Raw genomic sequence first — 27,413 nt, 5'->3', positions numbered from 1 at the left:
TTGGGTTTAAAACCTTTATTAAAAAAGTTTTTTGCACTTTAAAAACATTTTACAAAAAAAAAAAATAAATTTTAAATAAAAGTTAAATTATCGTTTTACAATGGTTGTCTGTCATTTCTTTCTGCGGCGAACTATGTTTAAAAAAAAGGTTAAATACAGGGTATTTCAAAGGTAAAAAGGTATTCAAAACCAGGTATATAACTGTGGGTAAATTTTAGCTTTTTGCCACAGTTGTGTTCCTGGTTGTGTTTGAAGCAAAGTATTTCACCTAAAAAGTTATGTTTATTGTTGGTGATTTCCTAACAATGTACACAACTTTTGTTAAAAGGTGAAATACTTTGCATAAAACACAACCAGGTACACACCTGTGGCCTAAAGCTAAAAATAGTAAGACCATGACAAGATAGCCAACTTTGGTTGGCAAAGGTATATACTGTTGGTCCAGAAGGTACACAAGTTTGGTTAGGGCACAAATCTTTCACACTCTGTCATCCTGCCAGTGTACTCTGCCTTGAGGTGACATAAAGTATAGTGCAAAATTGTCCCTCATTACTGAAACCGTCACAGAACTTCTAGTGGTAATATTTCCAATGACAACATCCATCTTCGCCAGTAACTTGCTCTTCTCTCCAACCTGCACTTTCTTCTCTACAACCTGTCAAAGAAGGGCTGTAGGAACATGCTATATATAGTTTTCCAGTAGCCAATCCCGTTCGGAAGGCCACAAGGGTCAATTTTAAAAACCGGATCCGGCGTAATCCGTCGAAAAACGGATAGAAAAACGGATGAACCGGATGAGACGGATCCGGTTTTGTCTGTCAAGAACAAGACGGATCCGGCAGAAAACCGGATCCGGCACATCAGGTTTTACAAAACATTTGCCGGATCCGGCATTCCGGCACGACGCCGGATCGCGCCTGACGCCGAAAACCTGATGTGTGAAAGTAGCCTTAGATGTTCTGTGTGACTTCGGGGCTCATCTAATGTTTCATCACTTTTTATTGTATTTTATTTTGCAGAGAAGTTGTGATAAAAATACGACAATTCGTTCTTTTTCTTATTATTTCTTTCTTTTCTCTTACTTTCTTTCCTTCCTCTTTCTTTGTTTCCTTTCCTCCTTTTTCTTTCTTCCTTTTCTTTCTTTCTTTCTTTTTCTTTCCTTCCTTCCTTCCTTCCTTCCTTCCTTCTTTTCTCTCTTTTTCCTTCCATCCTTTATTTTTTTTCTTTCTTCCTTTCTCTTTTCTTCCTTCCATATTTTCTCTCTTTCTCTCTCTTTCCTTCCCTCCTTCCTTTTTCCTTCCTTTCTTCCTTTTTCCTTCATTCCTTCCTTCTTTTCTCTCTTTCCTTCCTTGTTTCCTTTCTTTCTCTTTCCTTCCTTCCTTCCTTCACTTCTTTCTTTCCTTTCTTCCTTTCGCCTTCCTTCTTTTCTCTTTCGTTCTCTCTCTCCCTTCCTTACTTCCTAATTTTCTCTCCTTCCTTTCTTTCCTTTCTCTTTCTTACTCTCTTTCCTTCCTTCTCCCTTTCTTTCTTTCTTTCTTTCTTTCTCTCTCTCTCTCTCTCGCTCTCTCTCCTTCCTTTCTTTCTTTCCTTTCTTCCTTTCTCTCTCTTTCTCTCTCTTTCCTTCCTTCCCTCTTTTCTCTCTCTCTTTCCTTCCTTCCTTTCTCTCTCTTTCTTACTCTCTTTCTTTCCTTCCTTCCCCCTTTCTTTCTTTCTTTCTCTCTATCTCCCTTCCTTCCTTTTCTCTCTCTCTCTCTTCCTTTCTCTCTCTCTCTTCCTTTCTCTCTCTCTCTCTTCCTTTCTCTCTCTCTCTTTCTTCCTTTCTCTCTCTCTCTCTCTCCCCCTCCCTCCTTCCTTTCTCTCTTTCCTTTCTTCCTTTCTCTCTCTTTCCCTCCTTCCTTCTTTTCTCTCTCTCTCTCTCTTTCTCTCTTTCCCTCCTTCCTTTTCTCTCTCTTTCTCTCTTTCCCTCCTTCCTTCTTTTCTCTCTTTCTCTTTCTCTCTTTCCTTCCTTCCTTTATTCTTCCTTTACTTTTTTCTTTCTTTCTTTCTTTCTCTCTATCTTCCTTCCTTTCTCTCTCTCTTTCCTTCCTTCCCTCTTTTCTCTTTGTTTCTCTTTCCTTTCTTCCTTTCTCTCTTTCCTTCCTTCCCTCTTTTCTCTCTCTCTTTCCTTCCTTCCTTCTTTTCTCTCTCTTTCTTACTCTCTTTCTTTCCTTCCTTCCTTTCTTTCCTTCCTTCTTTTCTCTCTCTTTCTCTCTTTCCTTCCTTTATTCTTCCTTTATTTTTTTCTTTCTTTCATTATTTTTTTCCTGCATGACGTTTATATTCTGGATTGAATAATTTGATGTTTTGAAAGACTTGCCTATGCAGTGACACAGAGTGTACTTATTTTTTCATTTCTTTTAAAATGGTGATTTTAATAATTTGTAAGATGATACAGTGACGCTCAATTATGTAGAGACCCAGCAGCATAAGTAAAAGAAAATAGTCACCACAAGTGTCAGAATGTAAATCAGGATATATAAATTACTATTGCGCTCAGAGACTGTAATTGTATGGGGTTAACACCTAGAGGACTTTCATAGAAAAGAATGGCTCCAACCAGTATGCATCTTTACAATATGCCACCGAAAAGCACAAAGCCAGATAAGAATAGAATATGTCAGACTCACATCAAAAGAATAATACAATTAGAACACTGTCGGGGTCGTAAACGACAATAAATCCTCATTCACCAGTCATTCCAAATCATTGTGCGAGCGCAAAACATCTGGTACCAATTAAGAATGACTCAGACACGCAGCTGATTCAGTCTTAGCTAATGTCCCGCATCCACACCTGTCAGGAGCAGTACAACAACTGGCTTTATTTACAAATACACAATACTATATTGAGTGTTAGGGGAAGGCGTGCATTAGGCGGGGTTTATGCAGTATACATCTAGAGTCCAGTCTCTCTCTGATTCGTCAAAACGTCTCCCGATGGTTACTTCTTCTTCACATTCCTGAGTTATCTTTTTTAGGAGAAATGAAACTTAACTTAACTCTTTAGACACTGAATTTAAGTGAAAGTGAACACTGGCAGCCATCTTTAATACAGTTACATTTGCATTAGCAAGCAATTAGGAAAAACTTATTGTTTCACAGTATAAAAGTATAAAAGTTATATAAGAAAATATATTTTCACCTTGACAATCCCCCCTAAACACTAAGTTTTTCCCTTAATGAAAGATCCTTCGAGACTGTCCATGCGATGGGAAAAGGGGAGGTGGATTTCTTCATCCAGACACCTCAGAAGCTCTCCCCTAGCGAGAGGCCTCCAGGCAGCTGAACCCTTCACTAACCTCACATGGAGTTCTCCCGCTGTCCCTAAACTAAGTCTCTTAACATCATCTGAGAATGGGGGGTTTTGTCTACTCTCTTGAGGGGAATATACTTAGGGATCTCCCCTAGATCAGTACCATCGTACTCTGGTGGGTCTACTTCTTGATTGAGGAAGGTGCCAGTCGGAGTTGCTTTGGCAATAACCTTTTTATACAAGGGAATAACACAACAAAGAGTTATCGATCCAATTACAAGGAGGGCAATCAGTACTATACAAGCTTGTTGAAGGAATCCCTTGAGTCCACCCAACCAGCCGGAAAAGAAAGATGTGTCTACTCCAGCATTAGTTTTCAATTCTGCTGCTAACCCAGTTATCTTTTTAAGGGCTATCATGGTTTTTCCATTCACTCCAGAGTTCTGAGGGATATAGGTACAACACTCCTCTCCCACCATCCCACAAACTCCTCCTTTCTCAGCTAATATCATATCAAGGGCTAGTCGATTTTGGAGTGTCATTCTAGTGTTAGGGCCCAATTCTTCAACTATACCTTGGAAGGCATCTTGGCTGAAATTGACAAACCTTTGTTCACTGTAATATATGTAATTGATCCATTCAACATTTTTATTAATCTGCACCTGTGGGATTATAGAAGCAAAGCCAGCATAGATCTGGTTCTGGGCTTTAAATTGGTCAGGCACCCCCCTTGGCACTCCAATAGCATCAATATATACTAGTGGATCTTCTTCATAACTCATATGGAGCTGATCGAGGCTTCTCCTTTTCCTGGTAGGTTCATCAGGTATCTTTGGATCCCAGGGTAGATTCTTGAACTGCATAGCTAGTTTAACAAGGGTGCATTGGCCTGTCCAGGCATTTGGCAACCTAGGACGGAGCTTACCATCTCCACATAACCAATAAATGTCATACATATATTGTGTATGTTTGATTAACAAGTCAGTATCTAGAGAACTATTCTCTTTGCAGAAACCTGTCTCGAAGATCCCTACTGGTGTACCTGTGGTGTCGTGGGAATTATAGCAGGTGTAATTGTCAGCTAATACAGTTACTTCTCCTGGGACCTTTAGTTTGGGTTCCTTATGAATTAGTGGGACGTAATCTGGGCAATCAGTGGGCTTCAAACCTTTCAACAAATTCATGGACACAGGCAGTGGTGTTGTCATCAGGGAAAAGCAATGCATGTGTGTATAGGTGTGTATTCGCAGCAGCACAAGCAATACATCCTACAGAGATATTCTGGACTTTTACATTGTACCTCACCCATTCTAACCACAAATTTTTCCTTGGGGCTGTTTGTGTTTCTATGGAGAAAACCTCTTGCCAACTGAGACCTGGAATGGGGATCACTTCATTAACTACATTTTGCAAACGCTCACCTGGGCCTATTTTAGGTGTACTGGTAACGGGGGCCTTGGTTGGTCTGAAGCTAATATCCTGAAGCCGTATATGGCCTAAATACGCATAAGGTCCAGCACTAAATACATAATTATAATGCCTTCCTAGTACGAACGTCTGCAGATCAGCAGATTGAGGGCTTTCAAGATTTAGGAGAAGGGGGTGACAGCTTCTACCCCATTTACAGCCCCTAAATGGTTGCAGAAGGGCTGTTAGATGCATTCTCTCACGAAGACTCCTACCCGTCCCATCCTTGGGGAACATGGCTTCGCTAGGTTTATATCCCCAATCATTCCCCGTACTCCAGGCAGCATCTGTCCAATAATGACAATTATTGTTGTCTTGTCTGGTAACACACATATAGAACTGGATGATCCCCTCTACCACCCGTTCAGTCTCAAGGCACTTGACTACATCACAGAAATCAAATCGCCAGATATTCACCGGGGCTGTCAGGTTTACCCAGAGAATAAAGGGACCAGAATTCTTATTTACAATAGGGGCCGAAGAGGTAGGGGCGAGGATGGCCCCCAGTCCCGAGGTCAAAAACAACAGCAACATTTCCCTTCAGTCACTACTGTGACTAAACACTGGTTCGGTCTCTTTTACAGTGTGAAGCATGAATCCAGGTGCTCTTTCCTTCAAGTTTTACTGCAGTGGGGGTGACCAGGATCACCGTGTGGGGTCCTTCAAATCTCGGCTGGAGACAATCTCTGCGCACAAACTTTTTCACATACACCAGGTCTCCTGGCACAAAGTCATGGACCACGTCACCTGTGGATTCTGGAAGAGAAGCAGAAACTGTAGAGTGGGTGTTAGACAGTTCCTTAGACAATGCAATCACAAATTGTACAACTTTATCATTTGTCTCAGACAACTCTTGTGGCCTAATGTCTCCTATTTTAGGTGGAGCACCAAAAAGAATCTCAAAGGGAGTCAGGCCGTGTTTTCCCTGTGGGGTGTGTCTGATATGGTATAGGACCACGGGGAGCAAATCTGGCCATGGGAGTGGGTGGTCCTGGCTCATTTTAAGCAACTGGGTCTTAAATGTGGAGTTCATTCTCTCAACTTTGGCTGAACTGGAGGGGTGATAGGGGGTGTGCAGACCCAAATCTGTCCCTAACATGTGCCACAATTCCTCGTAGACATTGGCAGTGAAGGCTGGGCCTTGATCTGATTCAACAACTTCGGGAATTCCAAATCTGCACGAAATTTCAGTGATGAGCTTCTTAGCTGTAGTTTTGGCAGTCATGTTGGTCACTGAGTAGGCTTCGGGCCATCCTGAGAACATATCCACAGCCACTAGGACATACTCATACTTTCCTGACTTGGGCATCTGAATATGATCAACCTGGATTCTCTGCCAAGGGTAGTCTGGTTTGGCAAGATGCTGAAGTGGAACCTTGGCGGTGGCTGTTGGGTTACAGATGGCACAGACTGGGCAGGCTCTTGAGTAGGCTGTGACAGTGGTAGAGATTCCTGGGGCCCAGTAGAGCTTCTTGATACAGGCCAGAGCTTGGTTCTTTCCTCGATGAGTTGATCCATGAGCCCATGCTGCAACGGCTGGATACATTCTTTTGGGTAGACAGGGTTTCCCATCCACCTTATAGAGTCTAGGAAATTGGTATTGTCCGGCAGAACTACGATTCCCATGAATGGCTCCTGCAGCTTCCCACTGCTTCTTTTCTTCTTTAGAGGTCAACTTTTGTTCTTCCCACAATCTCTCTTCAGGTGGTCGGGCTGGCTTCCAGACAGATCCGGTGGCAGGGTATTCCATTTCCATGTCTTCTATCAACTCCCTCTTCTTTCTTCGGGCTTCGGACTTCTCAAAGTCTCGTTCTTCTTCGACTTGGGTAGCTTCTTTGGTTGCCTGTTCTCTTGTTTGTGCTCTGGTAAGCACAGGCATCACAGGTGTATCAGTGCCTTCCCAACAGGGTTTTTCTGGTGCTGTTTCTTCTTCTTCCCACTTTGCTGAGACATTCTTTATGGCAGCAGCTTTGGCAGCTTGATCTGCTAAATGGTTTCCTCTAGTCTCCTTCGAATTGACTTTCCCGTGAGCTTTGACCTTGATCACCGCAATTTGTACAGGTAGCTCCAATGCCTTCATCAGGGCTTTAATCCTTAGTGCATGTTTAACAGGGGTTCCTGTAGCCGTAATGAACCCTCGGGACTTCCACAGGAATCCAAAATCGTGACAGATTCCATAGCCGTATCTTGAGTCAGTGTAGACATTGGCCGTCTTCCCTTCTGCTAGATAACATGCTTGTTGTAGGGCCACAAGTTCGGCTTCTTGAGCCGAAAGGTGAGGTGGCAAGGCTTCAGCCAGAAGGACTTCTGTTTCAGTGGTGACCGCATATCCAGTGTGGAACTTGCCATAAGAGTCTGCAAATCGAGATCCATCAGTCCATAGTTGCAAATCAGGGTTGAGAAGTTCTTGAGTTACCACATTTTGTGGTGCAGAGGCTTCTTGTTCCAGTGCTTTTACACAGTCATGCGGATCATCAGGTGACCTCCCGTCTGGTAAGTCCTTATACCCGTCAGGGAACTCCCCCCTAGAATGTGGAAGCAAAGTGGCTGGGTTGATGGTAGTACATTTCTGGAAGGTGATGTTGGAGGGCAGAAGTAGAGAGCACTGAAGTCTGAGATGTCTTTGGCTCGTTAGATGCTTAGGAGATGTTTGTTGGAGGACAGCAGAGAGATCATGTCCAGCTTGAATGACCAAGTCATGACCAAGTGCTATGTCAGCAGACTTATCCAGAAGAACATGGGCTGCATGCACAGCCTTGAGGCAGGAAGGAGCAGTTCTGGCAACAGGGTCTAGCCTGGCTGAGTAGTAGGCCAGAGGACGGAAACGATCAGCATGTTTCTGTGCCAGCACACCAGAGGCATGTCCTTCAGATTCTGAAACAAAGAGATGAAACGGCTGAGTGTAGTCAGGGAGACCCAGAGCAGGGGCGCTGACAACAGCTTCCTTGAGAGCCAGGAAACAGTCCTTTTGCTGAGCATAGATATACGGATTTTCAGCATGATCCCAGTCCGGTCCTCCAGTCTTGAGGCAATCATACAAAGGTTGCATGAGTCTTGAAGCATCCGGAATCCACTGTCTGCAGTAGGTAATGAGTCCTAAGAAAGACTGCATAGCAGAGTATGTCTTTGGATAAGGGATATCCTCGATTGCATGTTTTCTGTCCTCGGTGAGGTGTCTCGAGCCTTGAGAGATGCAGTGTCCGAGGAAGACGACTTTCTCTTTGCACCACTGGACCTTGGCCTTTGAGACTTTGCAGTTGGCAGAATGAAGAAAAAGGAGCAAGGACTCAGAAGCAGCAAACAGATTCTCTTCAGTTCCACAGAGGAGTAGGTCATCAACATACTGGAGAAGCGTGACATGAAGATTCTGTAACACCCACGGATCCAGGGTCATCTTCATAGCATGAGTGAACTGGTTAGGGGAGTTCTGGGCACCCTGTGGTGTCCTGGTCCAGGTCAGCTGAGATCCTTGAAACGTGAAGGCAAATAAAAACTGTGAGTCTTCATGAAGCGGGACACTGAAGAAAGCATTAGCCAGGTCAATAACGGTGAAGAGTGTTGCTGAAGTAGGCACTTGAGAAAGCAAGGTGTTTGGGTTGGGTACCACAGGAGTTTCCAAGATGGTGGCTGAATTGACTGCTCTAAGGTCCTGTACAAGTCTGTACTTCGGAGGGTCTCCAGGAGCTGTCTTCTTCTTCACTGGAAACAGGGGTGTGTTACAGGGTGAAACACATATGATTAGCACTCCAGAATGTAAGAGGGAGGTAATCTGAACTCCAAGGCTCCGCTCTTGGGCAGCCTTAAGCGGATACTGAGGTAGTCTGGGGTATGGGTGCCCAGGTTTGAGGTGGACTTTTACTGGAGGCACTTTGAGCAGACCCACATCCTCAGGTCCAGTTGACCACAGAGTGGTAGGTAGATTGGGCAAATCCGGGGAAGGTGTCGTTTGCAGAGTCATCATCATCAGAGGGAAAGCCTTAAGGACACAACGATCTTCAGTGCCTTGTTGTGAGGCAGGATCTTGTAATTGCAATTCCATCCCTTGATCACCGAAGATGATGGTAGCGTGAAGCCTTTGAAGGAGGTCAGCTCCTAGAAGGTTGACGGGGCAGGTTTCAGACACCAGAAATTTGGCAAAGACACCAGAGAATGGGCCAGCTGGGACGGGAACAGTGAGTGGTGATGAGGTTTGTTGACCTTCAACTCCAATACATGTGAGGAAATCTGAAGACAGGGAGATTGTAGGAGGCAGCTGAGATGAAGAGATAACAGAGGTGGCCGCCCCAGTGTCCACTAAGAACTTGAGAGGTTGATTGTCCACTTCCAGGGTCACTGTACCACAAGACGAGGAAGTACAGGTGGCGGGAAAAGTGGCCACCGGTTGGCCTGAACTTCATGAGTGTGGAGGAGGAAGAGGTCTCTGAGGGTGCCCCCTGCGAGGACAACTTCTTCTCATATGACCAGGGCTGGCACACTCCCAACACAGAGGTCTCCCTTGGTCATCACAAACTGGTCTGTCCCTGTAGTTTTGGCCCTGGGACCATCTCGGCCTCAAGCGTGGTGATCCATACCGATCCTGAGCCTGATACACCATAACAGGTACTTCTGAGGCTTCTGCCATATACATGGCTGGTTTCTTCTTGCCTTTGTCCTTCTGTGCTTCCTTCTCTGCTTCCTTTTCTGCTTCTTTTTCTTCCCTTTGAAGCATTTTCTGATAACTCTTCACAACAGTGAGGGCCTGTTTTAGGGGACCATCAGGTAATTCGGGACGAAGCTTCATGACCTTATCCTTCAGTGGATCTTCCAGACCATCAATAAAAGCACGGACCAACAAGGCTGCCTGCGTCTTCACATGAGTTGAATAACCCAAGTCTTCAAACTGCATAGTTAGTCTGGCAGCGTATTTTTCCACAGCTTCACCAGATTCTTGTTGTATATCCTGTATTGATCCTGCTTCGTCACAGAGACGATCCTGGGCCCACTTTGTGAGTTGAGCGATAAACTCCTTTCCAGACTTGAACTTGTTGAGAGGTCCTGCTTTAGTGGGGTCCAATTCCTTCATGATGGTGGGGAGAAAATATTCGGAGGCTTTGATTGAGGTGATGCCTGATAGATCAGACCAGGTAGCCCCGTAGATGCTCCTAGTCTGTTCCAGTTTCCTTACATACTGCATGGGAAATTTGTCCGGGTCAGGTAACTTGTTAACAATAGCATCAATTTGTACCGGAGTGAAGGGTTTGTATTTCAGCTTCAGCCCTTCTTCTTCTTCGTCATGTGTCACTGCCTCATCCTTCGGGGCAGTTGGGGGTGCTGTGGGTATTACCTCATCCAGGGGCTTTATACCTGTGTGCATCAGTGGTATCATGTATTCAGCTACCAAGGGCATGATGCCCTCTAATCCGGATTCATGGTAACAGACGATCCTAACTTCTTGTAAATCGAGATCTGGGGTTGATTGGAGACAATTCTTGATGACTTCAACGTGTTCCTTCATACAGGGGCCCAGTGGGTATCCAAAGAGTCCTGAAGATATCAATGGTATAGCCAAAGTTCTACGAGGAAGTGTATCTCTCCCTAGCCATCCTGCAAAGATAAGCACTGTCTGTAAGGCGGTCTGCAATATTGTACGGCAATGCTCGGGTGTCCTGTAATATATAGGGCCTGCAGTGTGTAACACTATATCACAGGGCAAATTCCCTCCCTGGGTGGACATAGCGTCTCCTGGATGCAAGGGGCCATAATTGGTAAGGTAGGCCTGACACTCTTGGGTTATGGCTGGGCCTCCCTTTTTAGCTATCTGTTGGGCCAAACCACCTCTATGCGACAGGGTAGAGTTAGCTGGGTTCACTATGGCTCCTACCTGGTGGGTAACTATGTCCCCATACCCCACTGAGAAAAGAACCTGGGAGCCCTGAGGTGTGATGTAATAGCGTGAATGACAGGGGAACCAGATTTCAGGGTCATGGGGCAACCTAGAGGATTTGTTGAGAGGGGTAGGTAGTGGGCTCCTTCCGGGCCGGGGGGATTCGAACGGACCTAATAGCAGTGGCGGGGCAGGGGGAATTGTAGCAACCTGATTGTCAGAATCTTCTGATCCCTCATCATCTCCGATAGCTTGGCGCCTCATACGCATTACGGACCGGAAAGCCGTACTGCCGGTCAGGGCATCAAGAGTGAAGGGACCTTGACCAGGTGTATTTACAAATATCACAGTGGGTTGCACCGGGAGACTAGGCCCAGAGGCCGGAACAGAAACAGGAACATTAGAGGTGGGAACAGCATCGGTCGGTGCCGGAGGTTTCTCAGGAAGTGGTGGTCCCTGATAGTACTCGCCGGAAAGTGTTACCAGCGGACATAGTGGCTGGGGAGGAATTCCGGGTGCACCAAGATGGCTGCCGGTGGAGGCGTGGCATGCCCCACTTCCGTCCATGGTCTGGGCGGAACCCCAAGGACGGCCCGCCCCACACACACGGCAGGTTTCCACCCAGGTTGGATTCTGCACGCCACAAACAGGACACACCCACGCTTCTGGAGAGCTCGTCTTGTCGCCATTATAGGGCGGTGGTTGGGACTGCATTTTCATCATCAGTGGCACGGCGGCCATTTTACAATCTATAAGATCACAGTTCAAAGGCATTTTATAACCAAACACAGGTTCCGCATTGTCTGATCCTCCTTCCCCATCAATCTCTTTCCATCCTTCATTCTTCAAGCCTCGCGCAACTCGCAGATGAGCTTGTGCTTGTTCTAACAATCCTTTATCTTTCAACATGCCTCGTTTGTTCTCTATGAGATTATGCCACATAGCCGGCTGTAATCTCCCTGACGAGGGCAATCCTACATGCTTATACAATCTCTCAACATTCTTGACTGCCTTCTTGCCTTCCCGTGACGCTACTATTGCCTTGACCTCCACAGCATCCTCATCTAACTTGTGGGGCACAGACTTCTTCTGCTTTAAGATACGCAGCATGACTCTTACAGAATACTATGGTTCTCTGCAGAAAAACCACTGGTAGCGATATCAACACTGATGTTCCACAGTACGGAGCCTCACGTTCGACGTACTAGGAAAAGAGCCTCGCGCTCAATATTTCCTTTCCCTAACCTTGAACAGCAGTGATTAACAGATTATCCTGCCACGATATTCCAACAGTCGGGAGGCGGTCTCCTAGTGAGAGCCCTCCACAGAAATACAGGTGGTCCCTTCTCGGGACGTCTTAATTACCTAGCTGGTACAATATCACAGAGGCTGCGTCTCCTATCCCTTCCTCTAAGTTGCCCCACAATCTGCAACTAGCTCAATTTATCACTCCACTTCACTACTAGACAATAGTCACGGGTAGGGTGGTTGAATGGAGTACAATGACCGGTGGAGGAGGTGTGGTGTACACGAGGACGCGCAGAATGCGACGTCTCTCAGTTGCTGGTTCAGAGCGTGGCACAGGATCGCACTCAGTCTCACCACTCGACCGGTCACCCCTCAGACCCAAGGAGACCACAGACAAACCAATAACGGCTGAGACACTAGCAAGTGTGACACATACAGTGTATATGATCTCACTTACCGTGTTTTGGAGGGTGATCAGTCCTCGAGGTCAGCACTACAGGTATCATCCACAGACATCCAGGCATGGGTCCAGAGGAGCCTCGGATCACTGTCCACGCCCCACGTTGGGCGCCAAATTGTCGGGGTCGTAAACGACAATAAATCCTCATTCACCAGTCATTCCAAATCATTGTGCGAGCGCAAAACATCTGGTACCAATTAAGAATGACTCAGACACGCAGCTGATTCAGTCTTAGCTAATGTCCCGCATCCACACCTGTCAGGAGCAGTACAACAACTGGCTTTATTTACAAATACACAATACTATATTGAGTGTTAGGGGAAGGCGTGCATTAGGCGGGGTTTATGCAGTATACATCTAGTGTCCAGTCTCTCTCTGATTCGTCAAAACGTCTCCCGATGGTTACTTCTTCTTCACATTCCTAAGTTATCTTTTTTAGGAGAAATGAAACTTAACTTAACTCTTTAGACACTGAATTTAAGTGAAAGTGAACACTGGCAGCCATCTTTAATACAGTTACATTTGCATTAGCAAGCAATTAGGAAAAACTTATTGTTTCACAGTATAAAAGTATAAAAGTTATATAAGAAAATATATTTTCACCTTGACAACACCAGCGTGCTGACTTTGAATAAAATAAGATAATTACCTCATATGTTAAGTATGAGACGATCCACGGTGTCCCAAAAAGAGAGATAGGGAGAAAGGAGGCGGTAATTGACGGCGTTAGTATTCCACGGTCACTTGGGTGATGAGCAGCAATAGTCCAAATGCTTATCCATAAGTCCCGGGTGAGTGTGGTCCGCGGTTACATCTATGACGGTACTGCTCTGGCCGGTAGCAGCCACCGTTCCAATCTCCGGACAAAAAAGAGAGGGTGTCCTTCGTGCTCAACAGTCGCGCATGTGCTCGTCAGCGCAGGACCTGCGTGACGTCACAGACACGTGGTACACCGGGCTGCAGCCGCTACAGACCGCAGAGAGGGCCAAAAAACTGTCCAACGCGTTTCGGAGACTCCTGTCTCCTTCCTCAGGGAATGGTCCTCCTTGGGGGATATATATATATATATACATACATTTGTAGTTTTGCACAAATTGATTAAATTTGGGAGGATTATTGCTCCTACTGTACCAGTTATTCGTGCAAAAAAATCCTCTGTACTTTTTACGGAGAATTTAAAAGATTTTTTCCGTGCAGAAATCGCTGTGTGTGCCGACAGACTAATACCTCTACTGAGGGTAATAAAGAATTTACAATTGAGGATTTTATTACATGTACTACAGAGAGTGCTATCTACACACTAAAGTGCCCCTGCCAAAAAATATATGTAGGGCGTACAAAACGCCCATTAAAAACCAGGATAAATGAACATATCCGGAATATCAAAAAGAAGTTCATGGGACGTCCTCTGTCCAGCCATTTTGTCAGTCACCATGCTGGATCGGTGTCTAATATGGTGGTTAGGGGTGTGGAACTTGGGCACATGTAGGCACGCAAGGGTGATCATATAAAATGAATGTCCTGTGCTGAATCCCGCCGGATTTTTATGCTAGATACCCTTATTCCAAAGGGTCTGAATAGCGAGATCGAGTTTTTCGGGTTTTATTGAAGAATTTGATCAATTTGTGCAAAACTACAATTGTGTTTATATATATAACCCCCAAGGAGGACCATTCCCTGAGGAAGGAGACAGGAGTCTCTGAAACGCGTTGGACAGTTTTTTGGCCCTCTCTGCGGTCTGTAGCGGCTGCAGCCCGGTGTACCACTTGTCTGTGACGTCACGCAGGTCCTGCGCTGACGAGCACATGCGCGACTGTTGAGCACGAAGGACACCCTCTCTTTTTTGTCTGGAGATTGGAACGGTGGCTGCTACCGGCCAGAGCAGTACCGTCATAGATGTAACCGCGGACCACACTCACCCGGGACTCATGGATAAGCATTTGGACTATTGGTGCTCATCACCCAAGTGACCGTGGAATACTAACGCCGTCAATTACCGCCTCCTTTCTCCCTATCCCTCTTTTTGGGACGCCGTGGATCGTCTCATATTTAATATGAGGTAATTATCTTATTTTTTTTTTTTGTAAATTCTTTATTTTCGAATTTTAAACATCACCATTAAACACAACACCAGTTCTCAGATACATTTGGCGAAATATTAATTAAGGGTTGGTTTAGGGCGAAGAGGAAGGAAAAAATAAGAAAAAAGTAGGTAGGGGAGAAAAGGGAAAAAGAAAGGGAAGGGGAAAAAGGGGTACATAATCATACACAGTATCAACAACATTAACATTAACATAATGTGGTTGACGGCATGAGCACAAACATTGAATGGGTGCACTTCAGAAAATAACATAGCACATTATACTAGGGCTATCAAATTGGAGCAGTGAGGCTAGGAACCCCAGTGCAGAAACCGTCAGATCCAGGTAAACTTGTGATACTCTAAAATACCCTTAAGGAGGATTGTCTTCTAAATACCTATTCCACGGGGCCCAAGTCAACACATAAGATCTATGATTATAAATTTCCCAGCTAGACAGCTCCTCTAAACGAGAGATCTGATTTATTTTAGCATACCATTCTCCCAACGTGGGAGGAGCTACATCTTTCCAATGGGCAACTATTAACTGTCTCGCCGCACTCAACATCAGTGGGAGAAGACCATGTTTTTTTGGTAAAATGTCCTTCGATGGACATGAAAGAAGAGCCTCCGTGGCTCTAAGATTAGCCTTTATTAGGCTTAATTTTTTGAGAACTAATTCCACTCCATCCCAAAAAACCCTCAGTCTAGGGCAGTCCCAGAATATATGTGAATGGTGTCCTCTAGAATTGAGGCATCGCCAACAATCGTCATTATCCGTGAGGCCCAACTGGAATCATTTAGCTGGAGTTAAATGCCACCTAGTTAATATTTTATAAGAATTCTCCTGCAGGAGTACACATGTGGAAAAACCCCGAGCATTTGACAACATTTTAGAAATGTGGTCCTCTGTAAACGTGGTATTGAGTTCCATTTCCCAAGAGTATATAAACGAGGGTTTAAAATGTGCATTCGGAGAGGTGAGATGTGAGTAAATGCGGGATAGAATTTTTAGCCGTGGGGGTGGAAGTTTAATCATAATATCTAACCAGGACCAATTAGATTTAGACGGGAATCTCCGTCCAAACTGTAAAAGTGTACGTCTGATGTGTTGTTTTTGGAGAAAATTGGTTGGTTGAGTCAACGCACCCGGTGGCCAAAACCCCTCCCGCAAGATTCTATTACCATAAAAACCATTTAACGTTTCTCTAGGGAGGTTGGACCATAAATTGTATGGATCTTGAAAATCTAATTCCAACAGATAGGGTATTGAGCCGATCGGTGTCAATGTCAATGTCGAGGGGAAGGTGTCTTCTGGTAGCTCTCCCATCACCAATCTTTTAATACGCAATGTAGTTGTAGTTACTTCATCCAATCTAAGAGAGGCTGGCGGTTTAGCTTTAGTCCAAAGATACGGTAAACCCCTCAGGTCCAATAGAGCCCAGTCAACACTATCTCCCTCCTCACTCCCAGCACAGGACACCACCTTTAACCATCTGCTGAGATGAATAGCCTTATAATATAAAAGAGGGACCTGGACCCCCAATCCTCCAGAAGAGATAGGGCGAGAAAGAAACTTATATGGCAACCTAGCCCTTTTTGATTTCCAAATAAATTTTCCAATAAGGGATTTTAACGTTCCAAAAAAGGTCAGGGGAATCCGAATCGGAACCATGTTCATGGTGTACATTATAATAGGCATTATATATGCCTTAAACACATTAATACGACCCATCCAGGATAAAGTGGGAAGGCTGTATTTTTGCATCAAGCTTTTGACCTTTTGAATTAAAGGAGTGTAATTATTTTGAAATAAGTTGGCAGGATCTCTAGTTATCGTTATTCCCAAATATCTAATAGAATTAGTAGCCCAAGAGAATGGAATCTGCGTGCGAATAGTGGAGATCTGAGAGTGGGGAAGAACAACGCTTAACACTTCAGATTTTGTTAAATTAATTTTAAAATTAGAAAGGAGACCAAATTGGTGAAAGGCCTGAAGGATAATTGGGAATGCTTGGGATGGGTTGGAGATAAGGAAAAGCAGATCGTCTGCGAAAGCTAGAGTTTTAAATGACCTCCGACCCACCGACAACCCCTCTATGCGTTGATCTTGTCTGATGCTTTGTATCAAAGTTTCTATAACTAAAATGAACAAAGATGGCGACAAGGGACAACCTTGTCTAGTCCCATTATTAATCCCAAAACTATTTGACAGGGTGCCGTTGATTCTGACCCTGGCCGTCGGTTGAGAATAAAGCGAGAGAACTGCTGTTATATATTGAGGGGGAAAGCCAAACCTGATCATTACTTGTTCCATGAACCTCCAGCTCACTCTGTCGAAAGCCTTCTCGGCATCCGTCGACAGAAGTATCAAGGGAACATCCCGAGTCTTAGCAAACATTATAGACTGAATGACTTTAGTAGAGTTATCCTTCCCTTCCCTGCCTCTCACAAAGCCTGCTTGATCCGCATGAATTAGCTTAGGTAAGAAATTACTTAATCTGCCCGCTAATATTTTAGCCCACATTTTAATGTCTGCATTAAGCAGTGATATTGGTCTGTAGCTAGCGCACAAATTGGGGTCTTTACCCTCCTTCGGGAGGAATGTGATGTATGCCTCTAAGGATTGTTTAGGGGGGAGCTGGCCTTCTAAATAGGAATTAAACAAAGACACTAGGTGAGGTAACAATGGTTTTATAAACTTTTTATAATAGATAATGGGGAGACCATCTGGACCCGGAGCCTTTCCGTTCGGAATAGTAGAAAGAGTGTCTAAAATTTCTTTGGGGGTAACTGGGGCAGTCAGCAAGGACTGGCCCTCAAGAGTTATTTTAGGGAGATTTAGTGGGGTCAGGAATTCATTTTATTTTTGCTAAGGCTGTGGCTGGCTCCTGCATGCTATCCGGAATATTTAAATTGTATAAATTTTCATAAAAGGTTCTAAACTCCTTGGCAATATCTGCGGTCTCGAAAATTGAAGAGCCATCTAAAGTTCTGAGTTGTCTAATAAACGTCTTTTCTTTTTGTTTCTTAAGTAGGGATGTCATGAGTTTACTACTTTTATTGCCATGAAGATAGAACTTCTGCTTACTTCTCATGTAGATTTTCGCTGATTGAATATTTAAAAGGTTTTTTAGTGAAGTTCTCAGATCTGTCAGTTCAGATAATATTTTATTTACTTGGGATCTCTTAGGCCTCTTTCACACTTCAGTTTTTTGCCATCAGTCAAAATCCGCCAAAAATTTGAAAATGGCGGATCCGCAAAAATGGAAACAAAACGGATGCAAACTGATGGAACGGATCCGTTTTGTTGAGGATCCGCCATACCGATTTACTGCGGATCCTCGACAAAACGGATCCGTTCCATCAGTTTGCATCCGTTTTTGTCATCCGTTGGATCCGTTTTTTTGCGGATCCGTTTTTCCACTCCTCCAAAATGGGATGCTCCCAAATATGATTCGCTCTTGGAAAATGCTCTCAAATGTGATTGGATGCTGGAAACTAGGGAGAAATATATCTAGGGTGTTGTGATACAATTTCTTTGAAAGGTTTTAGAGCTAGTGGCAGCGATGGAAGGAGTTAGTGCGAGTCTGGAAGGAGTTATTGCGAGTATTGACAGCTTCTGTGTGGAATTGGATCTTCACTTGAATCGGTTGGCAATTATTGCTATCGAGAGGGAGAAAAGAAGACTGCGAATCCTGCGTATGAGGAGACGGCGCCAGTGGATTCATCCCATTAATGCGCAGAGGTTCACCCGTGGCGTTTTTTCCACACTGTACCTGGAATTGAGGGAGAATCCGGACAAGTTCTTCAACTACGTGCGCATGCGGATGGAATTCTTTGAGATATTGGTGGATCGTGTTGGAGAACAAATCCGGAGAAGGGACACCTACATGCGGTTTTCTATATCACCGGCGGAGCGTTTGATGGTGACCCTTCGGTAAGTTATCTACCTTTTAAAATGTTTCAGATTCTGCAGGCTTTTATTGTTATGTTATGGCTTGTAGTTTGTATTAATTTTACTTTTTTTCCCTTTTTTTAAGATTCCTGGCAACTGGAGAATCCTTCACCTCCCTCCATTTCCAGTTCCGGATTGGGATTTCCACTATTGCTGGAATTGTACAACAGACCTGCCGGGCATTATGGGATTCTCTACAGGAGGAATACATCCCAGAGCCAACACAGGAGAGGTGGCTGGAGATTGCAGAGAAGTTTCAAGATATCTGCCAGTTTCCAAACTGCATCGGTGCCGTGGATGGCAAGCATATCAGGATTGTGAAACCCATGGGATCTGGTTCACAGTTTTACAACTATAAAAAATACTTTTCCATTGTGCTAATGGCCATTTCGGATGCAAACTGCAAATTCATTGCCGTGGACATTGGTGCATACGGTCGTTCTAACGACTCACAGGTATTCAAGAGTTCCACCATGGGCCGTCGCTTGTATGGAGACAATTTTAACTTCCCACCTCCAAGACCACTCCCTGGAACAACAGGCCCACCAATGCCTTTTGTGTGCGTTGGCGACGATGCTTTTCAACTTTCAAAACACCTACTGAAGCCATATGGTAGTCGTGGATTAACACACCAGAAAAGAATCTATAACTATCGGTTAACCAGAGCGCGCAGAGTGGTGGAGTGCGCGTTTGGAATTTTAACTGCAAAATGGAGAGTCCTGTTAACGGCCATGAAAATGAAAACAGAGACTGTGGATGAGGTGGTAAAGGCCTGTGTAATCCTGCACAATTTTGTCCTTTCAAAGGAACCAGTTTCCATCGATGACAATGTGTATGAAACCACCTTGTGGGATTATGAGCAGCAAACTTTTCGGAGTACTGGTTCAGTGGCAAGAATTAGGGATACCTTTGCAGATTATTTTGTTACACCAGAGGGACAAGTGGACTGGCAATATCACATGATATAATTTTCTTCTTACCAATTGTGAGTAATTTTTTTTTTTTTTTTTTTATCTGAAATTTTACCAAGTGTTTGCTTTGCACAAGCATTGTGTTTTACCATGTGATTTGGTTAATTTTACACTTTGCAGTGTTAACAATTGTTGGGTACCAAGCGTAAAGTTATCCAAGTGTTGTGTACCAAGCGTAAAGTTACCAAGTGTTGTGTACCAAGCGTTTTACACTTTGAAATGTTCACAAGTGTTGGTTATCAAATGTTGTGCTACCAAGTGTTTTTTTGTACCTTGTACACCACCGGTGTACTGTGAAATATTACCCAGGGTTGTGTGTTGTGTTAACAAGTGTTGTGTTTACCTTTTACACCACTGGTGTAATTTGAATAAAGAAGCAAAAAATAAACATCACAATAAAGTTTTTTGAAAAAAAACAGTTTATTTCTGACAATTTGTATTAACTGTATTTTTTTTTTTAATTTTTTTTCTTAACTTTTTTTGTAACTTTTTTTGGTATTACCTTTTTGGTAACTTTTTTTTGGTATAATATTACCTTTTTTAATTTTTTTTGGTATATTACTTTTTTAATTTTTTTTTGGTATATTACAACAGAAAAATTACAAACTATGATACTGTTGGGTGGAGATAGTATTGGAGGGGGGGTTAACAGGGTTGACCACATCGAGGGGGGTAGGGGACTGGGGAGGGAGTTGGTGAGGACCAGAAGTGGAAGGGGGGTTTAACACATGTGGTTGGGACGGGAGTGGATGGACAGACGAGGTTTGTGGGTACATTGAAGGTGTATGTGGGGGTGGGTATGGCGAGGGCATTGGGGTATAATGCAATGGGGAAGGTAGGTACTGGGAAGAATGGAATGGGGAACTAGAGAAAGGAGAGGGAGTGGTAGGAGGAGGGACGGCTGTGTGATTGATGGTGGTGGAAGGATGGACGGGGGGAGGATGGACTGTGGAAGGATAGACAGGGGGAGGATGGACTGTGGAAGGATAGACAGGGGGAGGATGGACTGTGGAAGGATAGACAGGGGGAGGAAGAGATGCTTCAGCAAGCACTTCCACTAGAGCATTCTGACAGGCTTGCATCACACGCATCTGCTGGTGAGTACTTAAACCTTCCATTTGCCGGACAACAGAATGAAAAAAGGTATGTCTCGGTGTCTGGTTTGATTCTAAACTCATCTGTTCCATGTATCTTCTGAGTTCCATGATACTTTGATTGATCATGGTCAACCCAGAAGATAACCGTTGTCCATAAGTGTGGAAACCGTGTTGAACAGTTGAGTTTAGACTCAAACAGTCAGACAAGGTCATCCTTTCCTGACTCCTCAGACGCTGCCGGCCAGAACCAAAAGTTGGTCGAGATGTTGCGGCAGTGTCTGAGGGGTGGGGAACAGGGAACAAGTCGTCACCAGCAGCTTCATGTGATGAAGTCTGCCCTGCTGCTCCAGTGCTGGTGGAGGGGATAGAGGGATCAGACAAGAGGGTAGGTACAGAGGGGTCGGATACCTCGATGTGGTCACCGGGGGCGGTCTCACTAGGGATCACTCCAGAGGGACGCAACTGTGATGCAGACTCCCGAGTGCTGCAGATGGTGCTAAAAAAAAAAAAAGAAGAAAAAAATGTATATTAAAAATATTGATATTTAATTTAAGTCTGCTGAAAAAAAAATTGGTTAAACATTTCTACTACAGGAATTGTTTGGGGAATATTTACCTTCTGCACGCCATTGTAGATCGCAGGAACGCCAGGGCTTGGTAGTTTTTGTACTGGGGTCCCCGGCGTCCTCCCGACGATCCACTCGGGGTCTGAATCTCTTTGTTGTAGTCCCTCTTGAAGCGATCCCGGAGCGACCGCCACCGTGTGATAACCCTGTCACCTGTGAAGCAAAAAAAAAAAAAAAAAGGTTTAGTATTCAACACTTCACATGCTGGAAATATAAAGTTACTGAAGTTGTAATACTTACGCACAAAATCCCTGGCCCTCGCATTGAGTTCCTCCCAGTTGTCAATAACTGAAGAACAGACTTCATCCCAGAGCCGTCGTGTGGTTGGTTGGTCGGCATGAAGACGGTTTGCCATGTTCCACAGCGGCTCCCGGATTTCCACCTCATGGATGAGGTCATCACTATCAATAATGACACCCTCCTCCTGATGTCTGCGGGGAGCACGCTGTGAAACCTGTGAAGATAAAAAACAAAACAAAAAGCAAAAAATTACATTATATTCAAACACATGATGTTCATTTAAACAATTATCAAAATAGGGTTACTTACCGTTTGCCGACCACCAGAGGCATCACCTTGACGACCCTGGGATGTCCTGGGAGTCACTCTAGTGCGGGCACCGGATTCTGAAGACTGTGGGAAAAAAAAAAAAAAATGTTTGGATGGATGCAATTATGGTGTGCACTGTGATGAATGTTTGTGTTGGGTGTAGCATTATGTATCTGTGTATGTGCTAAACTTACAATCTGCGCACCCCCTCCGTGTGTCTCTCCACCCTGCACGTCTCCTCCTGGAAGCTCCTCTGAATCAGCTTCCTGTTAAAACATAATAGGATAGTGTTTTTAACCACAAAAAAATTATTTTAAATAAAAAATAAACAAAATTTTTTTTACCTCAGCTCGCTGATGATGTGAGGGGGAGCTTTCAGGAGAAGACATTACGGCTTGGGGCAGCTGTGTTGCTTCCTGAACTGATCTGCAAGTATAAACACACTTGTTAAGCTACTATACAAAGTATCATAATAAGCTTTCAGGCTTTTATACTTACAGGGAAAATGTTTGGCTGGCAGTATCTGCTTCGGCCTGGCTGGCAGTCTCTGTTGCGGTCTGGCTGGGCCTCTCTGCTGCAGCCTGGCTGGCAGTCTCTGTTGCGGTCTGGCTGGGCCTCTCTGCTGCAGCCTGGCTGGCAGTCTCTGTTGCGGTCTGGCTGGGCCTCTCTGCTGCAGCCTGGCTGGCTCTCTCTGCTGCTACCCTGCTGGTAGTGCTTGAAGTGATCTGCAAGTATAAAGAGACTTGTTAAGCTACTATACAAAGGATCATAATAAGCTTTCAGGTCTTTATACTTACAGGGAAACTAATGGTTGCCTGTACGCCGCGGTGTGGCTGTTCCTCTCTGCTGCGGTCAGGGTTGTTTCTGCTGCGGTCTGACCGGTCATGTCTGCTGCGTTGATCCCTGCTGCGGTCTGAATCTCTGCTACGGTTGGGCTGGCCGTGTCTGCCGGTATGGTGGCGCTTCATTGTGTGAACTGAAAGAAAATGATATGAAAGTTTTAAAAAAAAAACAAAAAAAAAAAAAAAACCACATTTTGTATGTGTAATTCCCTGAAACTAATTATACGCAATTTTAAGTGTTTGCATGTCTACATTCCCTTATCTCAGAGTGTAACCAGTGATTGAAGGTGTCTAATATTTTGTGTAAACCTACTTTCTTTGTGTTTTGTAACTGAGTGTAACCAGTAATTGAAGGTGTGTAATTGCTGTGTATACCAGTTTGCATTCCCTGAAACTCTCACCGAGAGTGTAACCAGTGATTAAAGGTCTCACCGTGTAACCAGTGATTGAAGGCGTGTAGTGTGTAATTGGTGTGTATACCAGTGTTTGCATTCCCTGAAACTCTCAACAGAGTATGTAACCAGTGATTGAAGGTGTTTAATTTCTGTGTATACCCACTGTGTTTGCATGGTTTTGAATTCCCTGAAACTCAGTTGTGTATACCCATTTTTTCATGGTATGTTGCAATCTCACTTTTAACCACACTTGTATACCAGAACACTTCAATTACCTTTATGGTAACTTAATTTTACCTTTTTTAAAATGATACAAAGTAGATTTTTTCAAAACAATTTATTTTTTTTTTTTTTTTCCAAAAAATAGGAGCTACTCTGCTCTTTATTTTAAATACCACAATACATGAAAAATAAAAAAACGCAAACACGCATAACACACAGCCAGGCTACACACTCCAGGTGTCTTGCAGGTGGAAGATTTGCAGCGGAGTTTGAAATTCTATCAGTCAGGCTGGTGTTTGATGTCTGGTTCGGTTTCTTCAGTGTGGCTGTTGCCAGATGTCTGGGCACAAACCACATACAATACCATTTAGGCCGGTTTCACATTTGCACTTTATAGCGCAGCGATGGCCTGCACACGTCCGCCACAAATCCCCACCTACTACTGCACATGAATGCTTGCGATCTGCGCACCCTATCTTTATCATAGGGTGCACAGATGGTGCGCTGGCAGGATTTTACAGTGTGCTGCGCACTTTTGAAGGTGTGCCGTGCGCGCCAAAATGCAACATGCTGCGTTTGGCGCGCAAGGGCACACCTTCAAAAGTGCGCAGCACATGGTAAAATCCTGCCAGCGCACCATCTACGCACCCTATGATAAAGATAGGGTGCGCAGATCGCAAGCATTCATGTGCGCTAGTAGGCGGGGATTAGTGGCGGACGTGTGCAGGAAATAGCTGCGCTATAAAGTGCAAATGTGAAACCGGCCTAAATGGTATTGTATGTGGTGTTATTGGGCACAGACATCTACATTAAAACACCAGCCTGACTGATACAGTCAGGCTGGTGTTTGATGTAGATGTCTGTGCCCAATAACACCACATACAATACCATTTAGGCCGGTTTCACATTTGCACTTTATAGCGCAGCTATTTCCTGCACACGTCCGCCACTAATCCCCACCTACTAGCGCACATGAACGCTTGCAATCTGCGCACCCCATACTAAAGATAGGGTGTGCAGATCGCAAGCGTCCATGTGTGCTAGTAGGCAGTGATGACCAGATGGGACGGGGATTAGTGGTGGACGTGTGCAGGTTATCCCTGCGCTATAAAGTGCAAATATGAAACCAGCCTTTACACCACACAATCACAGCAAGAAATACAATATTAAAGTTGTATGAAAATAACATGCAGTACACATGCAACAGAAAAAAAAAAAAAAAAATGCAACACACACACACACGCTCCAGGGGTCTTGCAGGTGGTAGACTTGCAGCTGTGCAGACAGGTTTTATAGCTCTAGTTGAATCTTCTGTCAGGCAGGCTGGAGTCTGATATCTTGCTTGGAGTATTCAATGTTGCTGGTGCCGGATTGTCTGGGCCCAATTACACCACATACAATACACCACTCAATCGCAGCAATCACAGCATAAAAAATACAATATAATTACAGTTGTATGAAAATAAAAAGCAGTACACATGCAACAGAAAAAAAAAAAAAAAAATAGAACGAAAAAAAAAAAAAAAAAAATGCACACACAGGCCACACACATACACACACACGCTCCAGGGGTCTTGCAGGTGGTAGACAGGTTTTATAGCTCTAGTTGAATCTTCTGTCAGGCAGGCTGGAGTCGGATATCTTGCTTGGAGTATTCAGTGTTGCTGGTGCCGGATTGTCTGGGCCCAATTACACCACATACAATACACCACTCAATCGCAGCAATCACAGCATAAAAAATACAATATAATTACAGTTGTATGAAAATAAAAAGCAGTACACATGCAACAGAAAAAAAAAAAAAAAAATGGAACGAAAAAAAAAAAAAAAAAAATGCACACACAGGCCACACACATACACACACACGCTCCAGGGGTCTTGCAGGTGGTAGACAGGTTTTATAGCTCTAGTTGAATCTTCTGTCAGGCAGGCTGGAGTCGGATATCTTGCTTGGAGTATTCAGTGTTGCTGGTGCCGGATTGTCTGGGCCCAATTACACCACATACAATACACCACTCAATCGCAGCAATCACAGCATAAAAAATACAATATAATTACAGTTGTATGAAAATAAAAAGCAGTACACATGCAACAGAAAAAAAAAAAAAAAAATGGAACGAAAAAAAAAAAAAAAAAAAATGCACACACAGGCCACACACATACACACACACGCTCCAGGGGTCTTGCAGGTGGTAGACTTGCAGATGGGCAGACAGGTTTTATAGCTCTAGTTGAATCTTCTGTCAGGCAGGCTGGAGTCGGATATCTTGCTTGGAGTATTCAGTGTTGCTGGTGCCGGATTGTCTGGGCCCAATTACACCACATACCATACACCACTCAATCGCAGCAATCACAGCATAAAAAATACAATATAATTACAGTTGTATGAAAATAAAATGCAGTACACAAGCAACAGAAAAAAAAAAATATAAAAAAAAAAAAACAGACATGCAACACTCACAGACCACACACACACACACACACACACGCTACACACTTGCAGGCCATACACAGAAATGTCATAGGTATACTCACACTTGGTAAAGCTGGTACTGGCAGGCCTCTTGATAGCTGTGGCTGCAGGCTCGGTGGGTGTCTGGCAGGCTGGGTGGTCTGGCAGGCTTGGTGGCTGTCTTGCAGGCTTGGTGGCTGTCTTGCAGGCTTGGTGGTGGTCTGGCTGGCTTGCTGTCTGGCTGCTACTGCATGTCTGGGCCCAATTAGCCCATCTTATATAGTTTTGGGACTGTCTGGAAAAGTATCTTTTTTTCTGGGCATGCGCAGTGCGATTTTGCGGATCCTGCCGGCGGATTCCGCAAAATGGCGGATCTCGGCGGATCCGCCGCCCATAGGGCCCCATTCTACCGCATGGCTGATGACGGCGGATCCGCCGTCATCCGCCATTTTGACGGCGAAAAAAAACGTTACATTCTCCGTCCCCCTCAGACAGAATCCGCAAAGAATTTTGCGGATCCGCCGAATATCGGACGCAACGGACGACCATCCGTCAAAATCCGCCACTAATGTATCCCAATGGGGAAATTGGCGGATCCGCAACAAGAAAAAGCGGATCCGCCAATTTCAAATTTTGGCGGATTGTGACTGATGGCAAAAAACTGAAGTGTGAAAGAGGCCTTATGTAGTCTCTCGAAGGAACTAATTTGATGTAGAATAGACACAACCTTTTTTGTTCTTTCTTTTTTCAAATAGGAGCCTAGGGCTATAAATTCCCCTCTCATTACTGCTTTATGTGACTCCCATACCATAGGCAAGGGCGGGCTTGAGTGTAAATTAGTTTGAAAAAAGAAGTCGAGAGTGTTTGTCAGTTTTGCAATGTGGGAATCAGAGTCCAGCAAAGTCTCATTTAGTGACCATGACCCAGCCGGCCGTGGTAGAGTTTTTATCTCTATGTCAAGAAAAATGGGAGCGTGGTCTGAGATAGAGATGATATCTATATTTGCCTTTTTAACTAATGGGAGATTAGCTGTTTGTATCAATAGGTAATCAATTCTATGATAGCTATTATTCGGATGGGAATAAAAAGTATAATCTCTGCCCGAAGGAAAAAGTGTTCTCCAAGGGTCTATCAGATGTAATTTTTGTAATGAAAGGTGTAATTTTCTCAGTGCCCTTTGAGAAAGAGCCGACCTGCCCGACGAAGTATCTAAGGCTGGGTTCAAAGATACATTAAAATCCCCTCCCACCAGCAACAGACCCTCAGTAAAAAGTTCTATAGTGTTCATTGTTTTGCACAGCCAACCTATCTGATTCTTATTTGGGGCATATAAATTACACAGGGTAATCTTAGTGTTGGCCAAAAAACCCTTAATTATAATGTACCTGCCTTCTGAATCTGATAAACAATCACTCAAAATAAAGGGGACATTTTTTTTTATAGCAATGCTCACTCCACTGGACGCCGAACCGCCCGTACTGTGATACCAGGTCGGGTAGCGAGATCTAGACCTATCTGGGACTCTCCCTTTTTTAAAATGTGTCTCCTGCAGGAAAACTATACTAGACTTCTTTGAATGCAAAAGATTCATTACTTGGCTTCTCTTACTCGGGGATCGTAAGCCCTTTACATTATACGAGGCCACTGTCATAGTGGCGAAGTTCACCTTATCACCCATAGTTTGGTAAGGGAAGTAATAATAAAGATGCCTCTGTCATCAAACCACCGAAATTAAAAAAATACGAAGAAATGAAAAAAAGAGCAAAAAACCTAAAAATTACTAAGATAAAACAAGAGAAATATAACAAAAACCAACTACCTGTCTGTAGCAGAGGTAGGGGGTCAAACATACCTCCCATAACAGAACAGGAAATAACATTTCCGACACACGAG

The 27,413-nt window shown here is 44.2% G+C and overlaps 2 protein-coding genes across 8 annotated transcripts in view; one reads left to right on the top strand and one right to left on the bottom strand.

The window, feature by feature from the left end:
- Positions 1-27,413, top strand: part of LOC141083853 (protein FAM228B-like) — a 725,331-nt gene that overhangs the window by 9,813 nt on the left and 688,105 nt on the right. The window lies entirely within an intron of this gene.
- On the bottom strand, positions 18,244-23,184 carry LOC141083850 (uncharacterized). 6 transcript variants are annotated; one of them, XM_073568314.1, is made up of 4 exons: positions 22,108-23,181; positions 21,954-22,035; positions 21,051-21,875; positions 18,245-20,931 (listed from the first exon to the last, which is right to left on the bottom strand). In XM_073568314.1, exons 3-4 carry the CDS (start codon positions 21,413-21,415, stop codon positions 19,938-19,940), a joined length of 1,359 nt encoding a protein of 452 aa, XP_073424415.1. In that variant the 5' UTR covers positions 21,416-21,875; positions 21,954-22,035; positions 22,108-23,181; the 3' UTR covers positions 18,245-19,937. The 6 variants fall into 6 exon arrangements, with proteins under 6 accessions (XP_073424416.1, XP_073424415.1, XP_073424414.1 ...); XM_073568315.1 differs by having other exon boundaries at positions 18,244-20,931; positions 21,051-21,213; positions 21,301-23,184; XM_073568313.1 differs by having other exon boundaries at positions 21,954-23,181.

The sequence above is a fragment of the Dendrobates tinctorius genome, unplaced genomic scaffold (genome assembly GCF_039654945.1).
Source record: "Dendrobates tinctorius isolate UK_male_01 unplaced genomic scaffold, ASM3965494v1 ptg000021l, whole genome shotgun sequence".
NCBI classification, from domain to species: Eukaryota; Metazoa; Chordata; class Amphibia; order Anura; family Dendrobatidae; genus Dendrobates; species Dendrobates tinctorius.
Note: the sequence above shows the minus strand (reverse complement) of the source record. Positions and strands in the feature narration are given on the sequence as shown.

Excerpts from the sequence above, each read along its gene's own strand:
- LOC141083850 (XM_073568310.1), bottom strand. The coding sequence starts at position 21,415 with ATGGCAAACCGTCTTCATGCCGACCAACCAACCACACGACGGCTCTGG. Across the intron at positions 20,932-21,050 it reads TCTACAATGGCGTGCAGAAG|CACCATCTGCAGCACTCGGG; the intron begins GTAAATATTCCC and ends TTTTTTTTTTAG.